Source organism: Pochonia chlamydosporia, assembly GCF_001653235.2.
Source record: "Pochonia chlamydosporia 170 chromosome Unknown PCv3seq00011, whole genome shotgun sequence".
Classification (NCBI taxonomy): Eukaryota; Fungi; Ascomycota; class Sordariomycetes; order Hypocreales; family Clavicipitaceae; genus Pochonia; species Pochonia chlamydosporia.
Genome location: NW_019154046.1, coordinates 422,577 through 437,908, shown reverse-complemented (window position 1 = coordinate 437,908; position 15,332 = coordinate 422,577). Strand labels below are relative to the sequence as shown.

Below are 15,332 nucleotides of genomic sequence, written 5' to 3'. Positions count from 1 at the left end.
GCCACTGTAACGTCTCAGCTAACAGAATCTATGCTGACTACCGCTTTCAACTCATTCTTTTGTTTTAAGTTGGAGGCTTAATGGGTGTTGCGGCATTGGTACATAAGATAAATAGCAAGACAGATCACTAGTCCAAAAGTAGATTAGCGTTAGAACCCACGTGTACCTCTAAGTTCTTCCCAAACAATGCAACGGAACCTGAGTTGACAGGCCGAAATGCGTATTAATACAAAAGTCCAAATATATAACTTATAAAAAATAAAAAAAAAGCTGTCACCGACACCACTGCTTTTCATTTTATTTTCTTAAAGAGCACCAGGCTAGCTTTCGGAGCTCCGCATTTCATTGGTGGCAGAAATATGCGTCTTTTTTCCATGTTGTTTTCTTTATAAAATTTCCCTCAGCGCATTATGGAACACCAGAGCTCCCAGCTGAATAGTGGCTGACATGTGCGCCTACGCGGATCCCTTGCCGTGATGGTGGTTCAGTAGGTTCCGCACTGTCTTCAACAGACTTTATCCACCACGAAATGAAGACCAGATGAGTCAAAATGACGTCATTTCAGCGTTGTGCTCAAAATGGTTCCAGGCAATGAATCATTAGTGAGAGACGGCGACATCACAGGGCAATGCACATTGGTGCACTGAGCATCGCGATTAGGCTTCATGTTAGGTGGCCTTCCAACGATCTGCGACCAGCTGCCCCGCGAACTGCTGCCCTTCCGTGTGCGGGGCAGAGTACTGTAACAGCGAAACAAAATAGTCTTGAGGCTTTCAGGCATAAGGAGGCCGAAATCCAAGAGAGGCTCCTTGGTTTTCGGGGAACCGAGGCGGCACAAATTATTCGACAGCTTTTGTGAGCTCCGCAAGTGACACACTTGCGTGGTTGTAGTGGGTCATGTCCTACGTCTGCCAATGATGTCTCCAGGTTTGCCGCTCTTGGCATTTCACCACAATACATCTGACTGTGCAGGGCTGCGTCCATTTACTGAATATGCCCCGAGGACAGCCTTGTTGCCTCGTTCTCATGTCACGGCGATCACGGCCTAGTGCTCGCCCAATTTTACGCCCTAGCTACCTCCTGTTCTTGTACCAGCCATCGTTTCGTTCTGAACAACATCTCATCTTCTTGCTTCTTATGGATTGGAGACTGAAGGCTTGAGAAGGCAAACCAGGTCAAAGGTGGCGGGGTATGCCAACATGGAAGGCCATCCATGATGACCCATCTAGCCCTCGAGGCGTACCAGATCGGCTGGATATGCGCCTTGCCGATTGAAGTCGCTGCAGCCAAACAGATGCTGGATGAGAATTTCGGAATTTTGGATGAGCAAGACAGCAGAGATACGAATTCATACACCTTGGGTCGGGTTGGCAGACATTATGTCGTGATTGCTGGCCTTCCCGGAGGACAGTATGGTACCACCTCAGCCACGACAGTGGCGATTAACATGATGCGAACATTTTCCCGATCGATGCGAATCGGTTTGATGGTCGGTATCGGCGGAGGGATTCCATCTGACAAGCATGATGTTCGGCTAGGAGATGTCGTAGTTAGCTACCCGGAAGGCATTTGCGGGGGAGTGCTTCAATATGATTTGGGGAAAGCCGTGGAAGAGGGCAGACTCCAACGGACTGGTTCTTTAAATAACCCGCCTCGATCACTATTAACCGCAGTTGCGAATATGAGAGCATCTGCACTAACTGATGACCCAAGCTATCCAGAATACATTGAAAAAGCGATCGGAAGAAATGACCGGACAAGGGAAAGTTTTGGTCGCCCTGATCCGTCCACCGATCGACTATTCCAGATTAAGCACGAGCATCCTACGACTGCTGCAACGTGTGAGGACTGCCCGTCTGAATGGGAAGAATTTCGAAAGGAACGGAAAAGAGCCGACCCTCAGGCATACTACGGGATTATCGCGTCCGGAAATGCGATTGTGAAGCACGGAGCGACAAGAGAACGCCTTCGCCAGGAGACAGGAGCGTTGTGTCTTGAAATGGAGGCGGCTGGTCTGATGATGGACTTTCCTTGTATAGTCGTCCGTGGGATTTGTGATTATGCCGATTCGCATAAGAACAAGCAATGGCAAGGATATGCGGCATTGGCGGCGGCATCATATGCCAAAGAATTGCTTAGCTATGTGCCTGTTGGCCAAGTATCGGAAGAGAATTTGGTCACAGAGATATGCGGTAAGTTGTGGGCTTACAAAACCTCACGTCTAGCTCAACGAAACCATGATTTAAGATGATTCTACATCACGCTCAAAGAAGCCAAAACTTTCTGCTTTGGGATACGTGTATTGATACGAACGTTTTGTGTAGGCGAAATCGTCAACAAAGTCGAGGAACTCACCAAGGGCATGGAAAGAGCATTTCACCAACAAGAAGATTATCACCGTGAGAATATGCTAAGATCTTTGACTAAAGAGCAACAAAAATGCCACCAGGCGTTTAAAACCTCCACTTATGAACAATATAAAAATATTAATCCAGACCGCGCAGAAGGGACGTGTCGATGGATTCTTGAGAACCCCTAATATCTTGCTTGGCAGAAAAGTAGCCATAACGATCTTTTATGGATATCGGCTGACCCGGGATGTGGAAAATCGGTTCTAGCAAAATCCATTGTCGACAAGGACTTAATGACCGCCACCTCAGTTTCAGTTTGCTACTTCTTCTTCAAAGATAATAACGAACAGAATAATCTTGCAATAGCACTGTGTGCTGTACTCCATCAATTGTTTGGAATGCAACCGAATCTCCTGCGACATGCCTTGCCATCCTGGCAAAGAAATAGCGCGAAGGTACAGCAAGAGGTGGACGAACTTTGGCGAATTCTCATCGCATTAATATCTGACTTCGCATTTTCTAGCACTGTGTGCATTTTGGACGCATTGGATGAGTGTTAACTAAGCGATCGAGCTCAATTAATAAGGAAGCTAGAAACATTGTATACCCAAAGCTATTCCTTAGCCAGGCAGAGCTGGCTAAAGTTCCTTGTTACTAGTCGTCCATATGACGATATCCAAGAGGGGTTCCGTCTAGCAACGCAATTATTCCCTTATATCCATGTTCGTGGCGAGGAGGAAAGCGATCTGATTTACCAAGAAATCAGCCTGGTTGTGAAGATGCGGGTAGCTGAGCTCGGTGAGAGTCTGCACCTGGCCCTAGAGACACAGCAACGGCTTCAACAGCAACTTCTCAAAATGGAGCATCGCACGTACCTGTGGCTATATTTGGCTATGGATGATATTCGTACGGTATTTCGAAATAGCCTTCAACCCGAAGAAGAATCGATTGAATTGATTCCCGACTCTGTCAGCGTCGCATATGCGAAAATCTTGAATAGAGTTCTATCCGACAAAATAACGGATGTAAAAATGATACTCCAGATCATAGTTGGCGCACGGCGTCCCTTAACGATCGAGGAAATGGCGGTGGCCCTGGGGTTAGCCAAGTTAACTGGTTTGCGAACCACAGCCCAAGCTACGGTGAACCCGGAAGGATTGGATGAGAAGATCCGTCACTTATGTGGGCTTTTTGTTTTTGTAAACAACTTAAGGATCTACTTGATACACTAGACGGCGAGAGATTTTCTAATTGGAAACGGCCTGCGAAATAACGACCACGAGTGGTTCCTTGGACTGAGCGACACAGAGTCATTAATGTCAGAGATCTGTATCGACTATTTGTTACTAAATGGTATGGATGACAGTTTGACTTAAAGTTGTGGGAATGTTCTAGCATTCTTGGAGTATTCTGCAGAGTATTGGCCTGAACATGTCCGAGGGATGCCGTCACTTGCACAGTCACATACGGAGACTCGCTTAGATCAACTTTATGATGTTACCAGTGCACTGTTTGACCTGTGGTATCCCGTTTTCTGGCAGGCAGGAATGAAAAACAGAAGCAGGCCCGAGATGAGTGCCATCCGTCTCGCCGCCTTTAACGGACACCAGACGGTTCTCCGAAGATTAATCCTTAGCAATGGGGGCTCGATCAATCAACCAGATGGGGATGGCACGAGTGCATTGCATTGGGCATTAGAAAGGGGTCATGCTGAGGCTGTACGTATCTTACTAGACAAAGGAGCGTATATTAATGCTTAGGGTGGACTATATAGAAGCGCTCTTCAAGCTGCTTCTTATGAAGGATATATCGAGGTGGTGCAGATCCTGTTAGCCAAGGGAGCCGATGTCAATTTTCAGGGTGGAGAATATGGCAATGCTCTTTATGCCGCTTCTAACAAAGGACATATCGAGATCGTGCAGATCCTGTTAGACGAAGGAGCAAATGTTAATGCTCAGGGTGGAAAATATGGCAGCGCTCTTTAGGTTGCTTCTAAAATGGGACATATCGACATTGTGCAGATGCTATTAGAGCAGGGGGCTAATGTTAATGCTCGGGGTGGAAGATGGGGCAACTCTCTTTAGGTTGCTTCTGAAAGAGGACATGCCGATGTTGTGCAGATCCTGGTAGACAAAGGAGCCGATATTAATGCTTAGGGTGGAGTATTTAGCAAGGCTCTTTATGCCGCTTCTAACAGAGGACATATCGAGATCGTGTAGATCCTGTTAGACGAAGGAGCGAATGTCAATGCTTAGGGTGGAGAATATGGCAGCGCTCTTCAGGTTGCTTCTAAAATGGGACATATCGACATTGTGCAGATGCTATTAGACGGAGGGGCTGACGCTAATGCCCAGGGTGGAAGATATGGCATATATGGCAGCGCTCTTTGTGCCGCTTCCCAAAGTGGATATAGCAAGATCGTGCAGATCCTGTTAGACACGGGAGCGAATGTCAATGTTCAGGGAAAGGGGTGTAGCAACGCTCTTTATGCTGCTTCTCACATAGGACATGTCGGGATCGTGCAGATCCTGTTAGCTAAGGGAGCGTATGTCAACGTTCAGGGAAAGGGGTGTAGCATCGCTCTTTAAGCTGCTTCTCACGGAGGACATGTCGAGGTCATACAGATCCTGTTAGACAAGGGGGCTAATGTCAATGCTTAGGGTGGAGGATACGGCAACGCCCTACAAGCTGCTTCTCACGGAGGACATGTTAAGATTGTGCACATCCTTTTAGACAAGGGGGCGAATGTTAATGCTTAGGGTGGAAAATACGGCAACGCTCTTCAGGCTGCTTCTTATGAAGGACATGCCGAGGTGGTGCAGATACTGCTAGACAAAGGAGCAGATATTGATGTTTAGGGTACAATTTATGGCAATGCTCTTTATGCTGCTTCTGACAGAGGACATGTCGAGGTTGTGCAGATCCTGTTAGACAAGGGAGCCGATGTCAACGCTTAGGGTAGAGAATATAGCAATGCTCTTTATGCTGCTTCTGGCGGAGGCTATGTCGAGGTTGTGCAGGTCCTGTTAGACAAGGGGGCAAATGTTAATGCTCAGGGTGGAGCATGTGGCAACGCCCTCCAAGTTGCTTCTCATGGAGGACATATCGAGGTGGTGCAGATCCTATTAGACGAGGGACTGAATGTTAATGCTCAGGGTGGACTATATGGAAACGCTCTTCAAGCTGCTGCTGATGGAGGACATATCGAGGTGGTGCAGATCCTGTTAGACGAGGGAGCTAGTGTTAATTCTCAGGGTGGATTCTGTGGCAATGCTCTTTAGGCTGCTTCTCGCGGAGGACATATCGAGATCATGCAGATTCTGCTGGACAAGGGTGGATCTGGCAACGCTCTTCAGGTTGCCTCTGAAGGGGGACACATCGAGGCTGTGAAGTTCCTGTTAGACAAGGGAGCCGATGTTAATGCTTAGGGTGGATTCTATAGCAATGCTCTTCAGGCTGCTTCTAAAGGGGGATATATTGAGGTTGTGCAGATGTTGTTACACAAAGGAGCCGATGTTAATGCTTAGGGTGGATATTATGGAAATGCTCTTTAAGCTGCTTCTCACAGAGGACATATCGAGATCGTACAGATCCTGTTAGACAAGGGAGCCGATGTCAATGCTTAGGGTGGATTCTATAGCAACGCTCTTCAGGCTGCTTCTGAAGGGGAAGATGTCGAGGTTGTGCAGATGCTATTAGACAAAGGGGCTGATGCCAATGGAGAAGATGGCAATGCTCTTCAGGCTGATTCTCATGGAAGACCGGCCAAACGGGTAAAGCTCGACGCCGATAATACAGGCCCTATTTAAGTAGCACCAACTGATAACTAGTTGCTAAGCCAATTGAAGGACTATTCATGCCATAATAGTGGCTCTCTCTATTTTATCGAGTTCTCCCGTGAGAACTGCGGCATCTCCCTTGTAATACTATACGAATAAACCGCCACGCAAACCGACGCGACGTACACTGTTGGCAACTTCCTGAAGCATGCTAAGATATGTCAACAGGTACGGTTACAAAAGTGAGACTCTCCGTAAAAGGTGAAAGTCACCTGACCGCTCCCTCCCAAGATGGATTGCCAATTCATCCAACTTCAACCAAAGCTGGCTGTGAGGTCTCCAATCGATACAACCTAAGGGGTGGGTTGGTTGAGTTGGTTGGACGGACACTCTGGCTCGTACAACTTCCTTGGCGTATCTTCCGCATAATTGCAGCTTCTTGCATTGAAAGGCTTCGTGATCAGCTAGTTCTTGGCCATTGTAGCACTGGTTTTGGTCGTTGTTGTGACCCAGTTCCCAACTGCCTTTCTAGTGCTTCAGCCTGCAGCTTGTATCTTGCCGTGACAGCTTTGAATGCTTGCAGGAACTAGCATCAATAGACGCGCACCACTCTAGAGTAACTCGAGTTGTGCTGAATGGAAAGACGAAAAAAGGACTGTTTCGGGCGTTCACTGGATTAAAGCGATGAGCGATGGCGGGACGACCGAGCCTGCGTGAAGCCCTACGTAGACGTTACAGCAGGCATGGATGTCCGATCGCTGAGGAAGGCAGAGGGTGCTGGGGACCGCTTTACTGACAGCTAATGCCCCAGGCAGGGCAGGGCCCGGAAGGGTTGAGTGAAGGCGTTAGGCAGAAGCAAAAGCTTTCGTAATTGTTGCGACAACGGGATTTTAAAGAAGTTTTTTTTTTTGGAGGGGAGGCTGTGCGCTGGGTCGCTGGCGTAAGTGTGTGAGTTGCCCCAACTCAAAACCAAAAATCAAGGGTTGGGCAAGGCGCTTGTAATGAAATTTCGAGGCGGTACCTGGAAGGGACATTTCACTTTTGCGCTAAGCCACATTTGGCCTAGCAGCAAGTCTTGCTATTTATCTTATGTAACTTACCTAAACCGCGACACTAATAAAGTGTGTGTGTGTGTACAATATTTTCATGTGTTAGATTGTCTTCTGCAGTCACGGCTACATTCATCCCCACCATGTGGCTATGGACTTTCCCAGGACGGCCCACACACTGTCGGGTCCGTGATGCAACTTCCCCGTGCAGCCAAAGCGTAGTCCCACTTCAACAACTCGGATCCGAAGTACACAAATATCGAAGAAGTTTAAGAGATTCTCAGGAGACGCGGTATTTCTGCCCTCAATGCCATTCCAACATACTAAGGACATCTACGTCTTCGTTCGGGGACAAAAATGCTGAGTGAACTGGGGACCTCGCCATTGAAAGGTCCGCTCGTGGCGTGGACGGGGATTAGCCTGGATGTGACTACAGCGATACTGATGAGAACCAACACTGAAAAACGGCCAAACCAACCACCATTTCGACCTACTTGCTCCGCTCATTGGTACTTTTGCTTTCTGTACGATTTCCCAATGCCTCAGGCATTACTCGTTTCCGCTCGCAACTCCGACTTGTGGTGCCAATTCTCATTCTTCCTTAATCGTTATTTTGAAGCCGACAGTAAAAGTCTCTCACGACGAAAACGCAACTTATCATGGCCACCGAACTTAAGGAAATCCAACTAGACCTTGGGCCCCTCAGGGAGCTTGGTCATAGCCAGGACGAACTTCTGGAGGAAATCGACGATTTGCGAAGCTTTAGCATCGGACTTAAACGCTTACCACAGATTATAGTTGTTGGAGATAGGACTGCAGGCAAGAGCTCTGTGCTAGAGGCCATCTACCGTCTACCGTTTCCAACAAGAAGTGTCGTATGTACTCTATTGGCCATCGAAATTCGTTTGCAGAAGTCGCCACAGCGGAAGATCGAGATCGTGGTTGTACAAGAAGATCGCAGGACACGCAACATTCAATTCGAAGGAGAGGCTTTGACGAGCGACAAACTTGCCGAAAGGTTCCAAGAGGCTCTTAGTACGATGTGCAAACCGAACACACTCTCCCAAGAAGTATACTGCGTCAAAGTGTTCGGCCCCGATTTTCCGAACCTTACTTTGGTCGATCTACCCGGCTTAAACCTGACGGCAGCAACGCCCGGGTCGAAACATTTTTCAGAAACGCTGGCCAGGCGCTATTTGGAGCGAAAAGACGCTTTAATATTGGGGGTGATAAGTGCAGCCCAGCCTCTAGCCGGGCAAAAGGTTCTTGATATAGCCAAGCAATATGATAGCTTGCGAGAACGAACGATCGGGATTATAACTAAACCGGACGCTCTCGAAAAGTATGGTGATGATATGGAATACATCCGCCTGGCGGGGAATCGGAACCCAGAATGTCGTTTGAGATGGGGCTGGCATGTCTTGAAGAATAGGGATAAGAAAGATGGTGGCGAAGACGATTTTGGCCGGAAAACATGTGATGACAGAGACGAGGCAGAGGAAATCTTCCTCAACTCGGGGATTTGGAAAAATATTCAGCCTGAAGCTAAAGGTGTTCATGAGCTGCGACGAAAAATAGCTACAGCTCTTAGGACGCATGTGGCAAAGGAAATGTGCGCCCTTGACGGTCATACGGTGAAACGACTTGAAGCTGAGCGCGCAGGTTTACAGGGCTTGGGAATATGGTGCGATGGCGAGAATGAGTCTGACAAGCGCCGTTTTCTTCAGGATTTGGCACTGAATTTCCATGCCCTCACCAGTGCGGCTACTCAAGGCACATCCTATAACAGAGAAAAGGTTGCTGACGGCTCTGTCGACACAGCACAACTACGCTGCGCTTTCCGTGATTTGGATGCAGCTTTCGCGATTGTCATTACCACAGCCACTGTCATAGAGTCTACGCTGAATCAGGATGGCACATATGGACATGATGCACACTTGAACGCTATGACACCGACAGTGGAAAGCTGGATCAGGAAGTTTGGCGACGCCGGCTCTTCGGACGTGGTCAATTCTCAAGCGCAATTTGAAGATCAAATATTTAAGTGGCATGATGTTGCTACCAGGTACATTGCCCTGGCAATTGATGTTGCGGCCGGCTTCATTTTAAAAAGTCTTCTGGCTGTCTCCTGGAGCAACCAACGTTTCGTGTCCGCCATAAAGGAGGAATTTGTTTCCAAGTTCATTGAGAATAAAGGCGTTGAACTTAGAAACCAACTCACCACGTTGGCTCAGTCTTATAGAGGAAACTCTGATGAGTACGATCAGCGACGCCATCGACAGAGGACGACATGGAGCTGTTTTCACTGTGAACCCCAGGCACAAAGCCAGCTGACATGGCACCAACCTCAAGTCAGCAACCAGCACTCTCCAACAAATGAGCCGCCGGAGCAGTATAATTACAATGTTGAATCTACGGAGCTAGTGGCCTTTCACAAGGTATGTGTAGATGGGTTTTGAGGCCCCCGCCTTTCTTCCCCGATAGCTAATTCGCGTAACAGGTCTTGGCGGAACAATTTACAGAGACCGTTATAGGTCTGCTTGTACACCAGTGTCTGATTAGAGAAATACCTAATGTGTTGGGACCCCTAGCCGATCCTGGACTAGATTCGTCGGTTGTGATGCGGTTGACGCAGATACCGCAGGATGTCAGCAAGAAGCGGAAACTACATATCGACTTCATTCAGCGGTTGGAGATGGGTAGAAAGAAAATACAGAAGTATCAACTCCAACCGCAGCCAAGAAAAAAAACAAGCAACATTTCCTCCCACACCGCCAAACCATTCGCAAATAATAAGGTCTGATGCGCGATCAGTTGGTAACAATATACTTATGCAGCGTTCCCTGACAATCACGTAGTCAGAACAGGGCGGCACAAAGCGTGTTTGCTCCAGGCAAGCCACGTATGCAAACAAGTGAAGTTTCGGGTTGGACAGTCTTCGTGACTTTATAATGTGTCGTCTATAGTGGATAGCTCAGTTCAATCGAATGCAATGGGGCTTATGTGCCTTATCATGCCAGTGTTGATCCACGAGCTTTTGACAGCCGCAGAGATAGACTGGCATTCGTTCGATGTGTACCATACCATATGTCCTCGTAATCAGCTTGTATTCCGATGTTCTTATTGCTATAGTCTGTACAGAAGCCAATAGGCATGGAGTCAGACTGTCAGGATCACAAAACCAGCACCTAATAGGCTGTTATTTATATCCCAAGACGGCTTTGGGCGTTGATGACCCAAACATGGCTCTTGATTTGATCTTGAGAAACTGTATAAAGGAGAGGCCGCAGAAGTGGTCGTCTGCTGACTTAAGAGCTCGTTTCACATTGAAGACAGTGGTATAAAAGGCTGGTAGGCCGCCCTTCTCCAAGTTTGTCAACTCTTCCTCCTACATAAATCATTACTTTGAGCACCAAGTCTATCTGACTGGCCCAAATCACCTAAATCTTTCCGATATTTCGTTCCAATTGCCTGAGGAGCTTCAGCAAACGCCAAACATGTCACAAAGCACTGATCAACTGATCACTCGCTCACAGAGCTCTGCGTTCAGCTATTGTCACAAGTTTTTTAGCCTATACGAATCGAAATTTATGAATCATGGCGAGACTATTGATACAGCGCTCCTGCAATCTGAAGATTCACCATCATGGCCCATTGATATGCCTTTCCCGCTCGACCTCCTCGACACTGGCTGCATTGCCACTGGTCTTCCTTGGCTGGGGGATACCGAAGTTCCTTTGATACCAGAGAACGGACTATCCTCTGACCGCAATGAACGGTTTGAAGACGACTATTCGGAGATCGCGGATGTTGTAGACATGAGCTTATTTGAAGAAGGCACCTTGGCAGTTTCCCCTTCATGGATTGCTGTCGCGGGGCAGCTTTTCCGAAGCTCATCTGACACAACTTCAAGGGATGGAGCTCTTGAAAGGGGGATGACCGCGGACGCTCTAGGCGATATGCCGGATTTCTCAGACTTAGTCCATTTTGAACCTGATGTTCCGCTTGTGACGTCAGAAGCTCAAGACTTGGAGGCCCCTATAGCTCCAGAATCACAGCGCTCTGAGATTCCTAGCTCACCGATCTGCATTCTAGAAGATGCTAAGAAACATATCGAGAGAATCTACCCAACGGAGGATGATTCTGATGGAGAGACCACGAACACCGAACCAATCCGCTACTCGTCAAGCGATAACTTCATCGAGCGCCAAAGGATTGTCATCGATCTGACTAAGGAAGATGACTCTGATGACGAGCCAATGAGTACCGAACCAATTCGTCACTCGTTGAGCGGCGGATCGATCGAGTGTCAAAGAATTGACATCGATCTAACCCAAGGTGACGACGAAGAGAAGCTGGCAGCCTGGAACGACAACGTTTATGATGACACAAACTACTATTACAGGAGTTCTTATGAAAACAGACGCTACTTTATTACCCCGGCCAGCGACTTTCCTTACTCAAGGGCTGACAGCAACTTTGTAACAACAGCGCTCATAATGAATGGCAAATCCTATCAGTGGAATTATCGCTGCAAGGAGTACAGGAGTGGGAATTCTTGTGCTAGGCCAAGACACAAAGATACAACAATCGTCATGAGAGCTGGCGGAATCGATATCCCCATCAAACTAACCTATAGAGGGTTTGGCATTTGGGAAGGCGCAAACTATTGTATGGGAGTAGCTATTAGTAATAACACAGCGAGAGAGATAGTGTTTAACCGACAATTAATACGGCTAAAAAGGAAGAAAGGCTGTATGTATTTAAAGGACTTATTCTATATCGGACGTAAATGAAATAATTATTAGCTTAACAGCTGATATATTAAGCCTAGAATCTTGCCTTTTAAGGCTGCTGGACATGATAGAGACATTCCCATAGTTTGTTTGTAACCCAAGAAGTTAGAGTATGAGCTGGTTTGATATCTTGGCTGGCAGTTATGACAAAAGCATAGCTACCTATTTATTAACGCAGTCTACCTAGCATTTTTGTAACCGAATTACTAGCAATATACAAGAGAATCTCCTCATCATAGATTTTTTTCGCTTTACTTTGCGATTATGAATGCTTTAGCTTCCCCAAGTGCTCTAACTCCTGAAGATCTTCAAAATATCTCCATGTTGGTTTCCGGTGGGTTTGGAACTGAAGTCGTCCATCACGTCCTTCTCGTACGGCCCCTAAACGGGAGATGTCAAAAGCAGTTCTTCTAGTCGAAATGCTTTTCTTTTGAATACGGCATTAGTCGACAATGCTGGGATTTGATGTATTGTTTCGCCGTTTTTGATGACTTGGCAGAAGCGCATTGGCAGCCGCTGCATCTTCTGACACGGCCGGAGGAGCAATGCTCCAGTCGGTCTCTGGACTAACGGTTCTTGATATCTGGTCACCTGAGATCAAGCTGTGATCTCCAGGGCCATTCTCTGCAACACATGTATTTCACACACAAGAAGATCCCAAGCAACTATTAGAGGCGGAGTCGATGCGTGTCGTTTCAATCAGCATTTCAACGGAGGATGTCGAAAACCGCCCTCTTGAAGTTGTCGATTGTTCGGATTCGTCACTGTCAGAGCCAGGCGAGGAATACCAGTGATAAGCCTTCTCCCTGCTCAAAGTTATTCGGTCCATTCGCGTCATCGTAAATTGTTGCCGACAATGAAGAAGATAAGGACGACGAAGACGGCCTTGGAGAGAGGAAGGCTGCACAGGAGCGATGGACCGTTCTGGGTCTTCTCGTGATTGGGGAGAAAGGTTGCCGCTAGGAAGGGGACGGGGGCTGGTTGCGAGTAGACAAGGGGGAAAACAAGATAAAGGAAGGTTCAAGTCCGGGAAGAGTTTTAGAGGAGGGCACTTCCGTCTTTTATATGTGTTAGCTTATCCCTAGTCACGGGCTTGGTCCCTTTCAGAATGGTCCAGCCTGATCACTACCACTGGCCAACAGATACAATGGGTGGCCTCTTGGTCGTCATGTGATGTACCTTTCTTGCTTGAATACATATTAGATCGTACGTAATTCTACCCACGAGAAGTAATGCAGGAGATGTTTTGGTATACGGGGAATCAAGCCGTCGCTAAAACATTATCCCAAATGCTAAAAGTAGAAACTAAAATCGCAATAAAGGACTGTATAAATATTAACTAAGTATTTAAATGAACAGTCATCCCTTGAATAGCCTCATATGCAACATATCCTCTAAGGTTTACTCAGCAAGTGTGTACTAATTTAGGTTTTTGACCTTGCGCTTCCTTCCGCGAAAACCAACATCAATGAAACCTCGTCTTCGTAGTCGTTTAAGCAATTGGTAATCACGTTGCTTCCGAATAGCACTGGTTGCTGCTATTCCTTGGTTTTGGTAGGCAGGAATAATGCGAGAGTCTAAAGCCAATAACTCAAGAATATCGTGACTGGGATCACGCTGTACCGCAGCAAGACGGAGAGGGGAACAGCCGGTGTCGTCTGGTATGTTCGGGTCAAGATCATCTCGAGTTAGTAAGAACGAGATGATAGGTATACAGCAGCCTGATACGGCGTACCAAAGCGCGGTACGTCTAGCAGAGTCGGTAAAGTTCGGGTCAATAGAGTATTTGCTTAACAAGAAGGTGACGACCGAACTGGAATTATGTCGGGCAGCGAGTATAAGCAAATGTCCTAGGCTAAACTGCGCTTCAAAATTAGGAATACGCTCTATTGACAATTGAACTGTGTCCAGTACGTCGTATTGCGCGGCGGCTTTTAGAAGCCGCTTATAGTCCGGGTACGTCGTCAGCTCAAGAATGATTTCTATCAGCGCCTGGTTGCGACCCTGAACCGCACAATGAAGCAGAGACTCCATATCTAGCATTATGCCGCTATAACTTTCATGCGAGTAAAGTCGTCGGAAAGTCCCGAAGTCTCCATGTCGGTCTCCACGAGGGCATACCTCGAAGTCCAGCAGTAGCCGGATCATTTGGAATTGATTGGACTGCGCGGCGAGCTGCAAGGCGTTCAAATTGTCGACATTTACCGCATTTCGACTGGAGTAGCATAACAGCAACTCCTTTACAACACTCTTAAGGCCGGTAGCGGAAGCGGAAAGGAGCAAATCTTCGCCATCTCCCGCCCCAAGGCGAGCTTGGAAGCCTCTGATCCGAAGGATTTGTAGGGCAATTGACTCTTTGCCGGATGCGACTGCATAGGATAAAATCTGCTTTTCTAGAAGATCAATGGCAGGAGCTGGACCTTTAGACAGAAATAAAGCAAACAAGTCGCTAAATCCCCTATCCACTAAGGTCATTAGTGGGTTGCAGCCTGACATGTTATTCAGAGTAAAGTCAGAAGGCTGGGCAGCTACAACCACTTGCCGAGAAATATCAGGTCCTCCGCGTGCTATACCCAGGTGAAGCATCGTGGAATCCTCATGGTCCCTTATGCAAAGGTCTGCCTTTCCACTGTGTAGCAAAGCCTCTACTATGCCGGCATGTTGTTCTATTATAGCCACGTCAAGTGGGGTTTAACTATACAATAGTTGAAGGCATTCGCGTTGATCCTAGGCTTTAACAATAACATCTTTACTGCTTCTAAGTCCCCTTTCTGTGAGGCTATTAGTAGCGGAGTTTGGCCATTGATGTCTTGGATATTGACGTCGATGCTCTCGATTTGCAGAAAACGCTGTAGTAGACGCTTTTTGTTATAACGTACAGCATAGAAAAGACCATAGGCGAATTTTCGACTGCCAAAATATTTCAACAGATGGAATATTTCAAACGCATATCGACGAGTGTAAGCGAGAGCCTGAATCAGAGCCTCAGTGGCATTGTACACATCTAAACCTACGAATGCCAGCGTATCCCCGCCGTTGCCAAACGCTCCATATCCCAACACGACCTATGCCATAGCCAGAGCGACGCACTCTAGGTGATGCCAGATAAAGAATGCCGATATTGGTAGAGAGCAAAGAGTTATTTGTCGGATTAAATGAAAGATGGGCTGGTTCTCTCCCAATCTTGAGCGTCTGCACGGATGCCCCCGATGCTATATCCTATACCTTGACTTTGCTATCCTCTTAACCTGACGCGAGCCGCTGGCTATCAGGTGAGAATACGACTGATATCACCAAATTACTATGACTCTCGCTAACTATATCAGCAACATTTACAATAATGCTGTAGTGCCAATC

General features: G+C 47.3%; 5 protein-coding genes across 5 annotated transcripts; 4 read left to right on the top strand and 1 right to left on the bottom strand.

Annotated features, from left to right (window-relative positions):
* Nucleotides 1–1,213: 1,213 nt before the first annotated feature.
* On the top strand, nt 1,214–2,539 carry VFPPC_10512 (Pfs, NACHT and ankyrin domain-containing protein; the record flags this gene model as incomplete). The annotated part of the gene is made up of 2 exons (XM_022428711.1): nt 1,214–2,189; nt 2,325–2,539. The coding sequence occupies 2 exons, from the start codon at nt 1,214–1,216 to the stop codon at nt 2,537–2,539; spliced, it is 1,191 nt and encodes a 396-aa protein (XP_022284019.1).
* A 1,383-nt stretch (nt 2,540–3,922) lies between these two features.
* On the top strand, nt 3,923–6,160 carry VFPPC_18278 (ankyrin repeats (3 copies) domain-containing protein; the record flags this gene model as incomplete). The annotated part of the gene is made up of 9 exons (XM_022429919.1): nt 3,923–4,066; nt 4,112–4,327; nt 4,436–4,501; nt 4,607–4,930; nt 5,111–5,191; nt 5,309–5,587; nt 5,633–5,734; nt 5,780–5,872; nt 5,978–6,160. The coding sequence occupies 9 exons, from the start codon at nt 3,923–3,925 to the stop codon at nt 6,158–6,160; spliced, it is 1,488 nt and encodes a 495-aa protein (XP_022285081.1).
* Nucleotides 6,161–7,838: 1,678 nt separating this feature from the next.
* VFPPC_18277 (dynamin family protein) lies at nt 7,839–10,000 on the top strand (the record flags this gene model as incomplete). Its single annotated transcript, XM_022429918.1, has 3 exons — nt 7,839–9,617; nt 9,680–9,867; nt 9,994–10,000. The coding sequence occupies 3 exons, from the start codon at nt 7,839–7,841 to the stop codon at nt 9,998–10,000; spliced, it is 1,974 nt and encodes a 657-aa protein (XP_022285080.1).
* A 676-nt stretch (nt 10,001–10,676) lies between these two features.
* On the top strand, nt 10,677–12,013 carry VFPPC_18276 (hypothetical protein; the record flags this gene model as incomplete). Its single annotated transcript, XM_018288870.2, has 2 exons — nt 10,677–11,934; nt 12,009–12,013. 2 exons carry the CDS (start codon nt 10,677–10,679, stop codon nt 12,011–12,013), a joined length of 1,263 nt encoding a protein of 420 aa, XP_018137476.2.
* A 1,381-nt stretch (nt 12,014–13,394) lies between these two features.
* Nucleotides 13,395–14,561, bottom strand: VFPPC_10510 (ankyrin repeats (3 copies) domain-containing protein; the record flags this gene model as incomplete). The annotated part of the gene is made up of 1 exon (XM_018288869.1): nt 13,395–14,561. The coding sequence occupies one exon, from the start codon at nt 14,559–14,561 to the stop codon at nt 13,395–13,397; it is 1,167 nt and encodes a 388-aa protein (XP_018137475.1).
* Between the last annotated feature and the right edge of the window lie 771 nt (nt 14,562–15,332).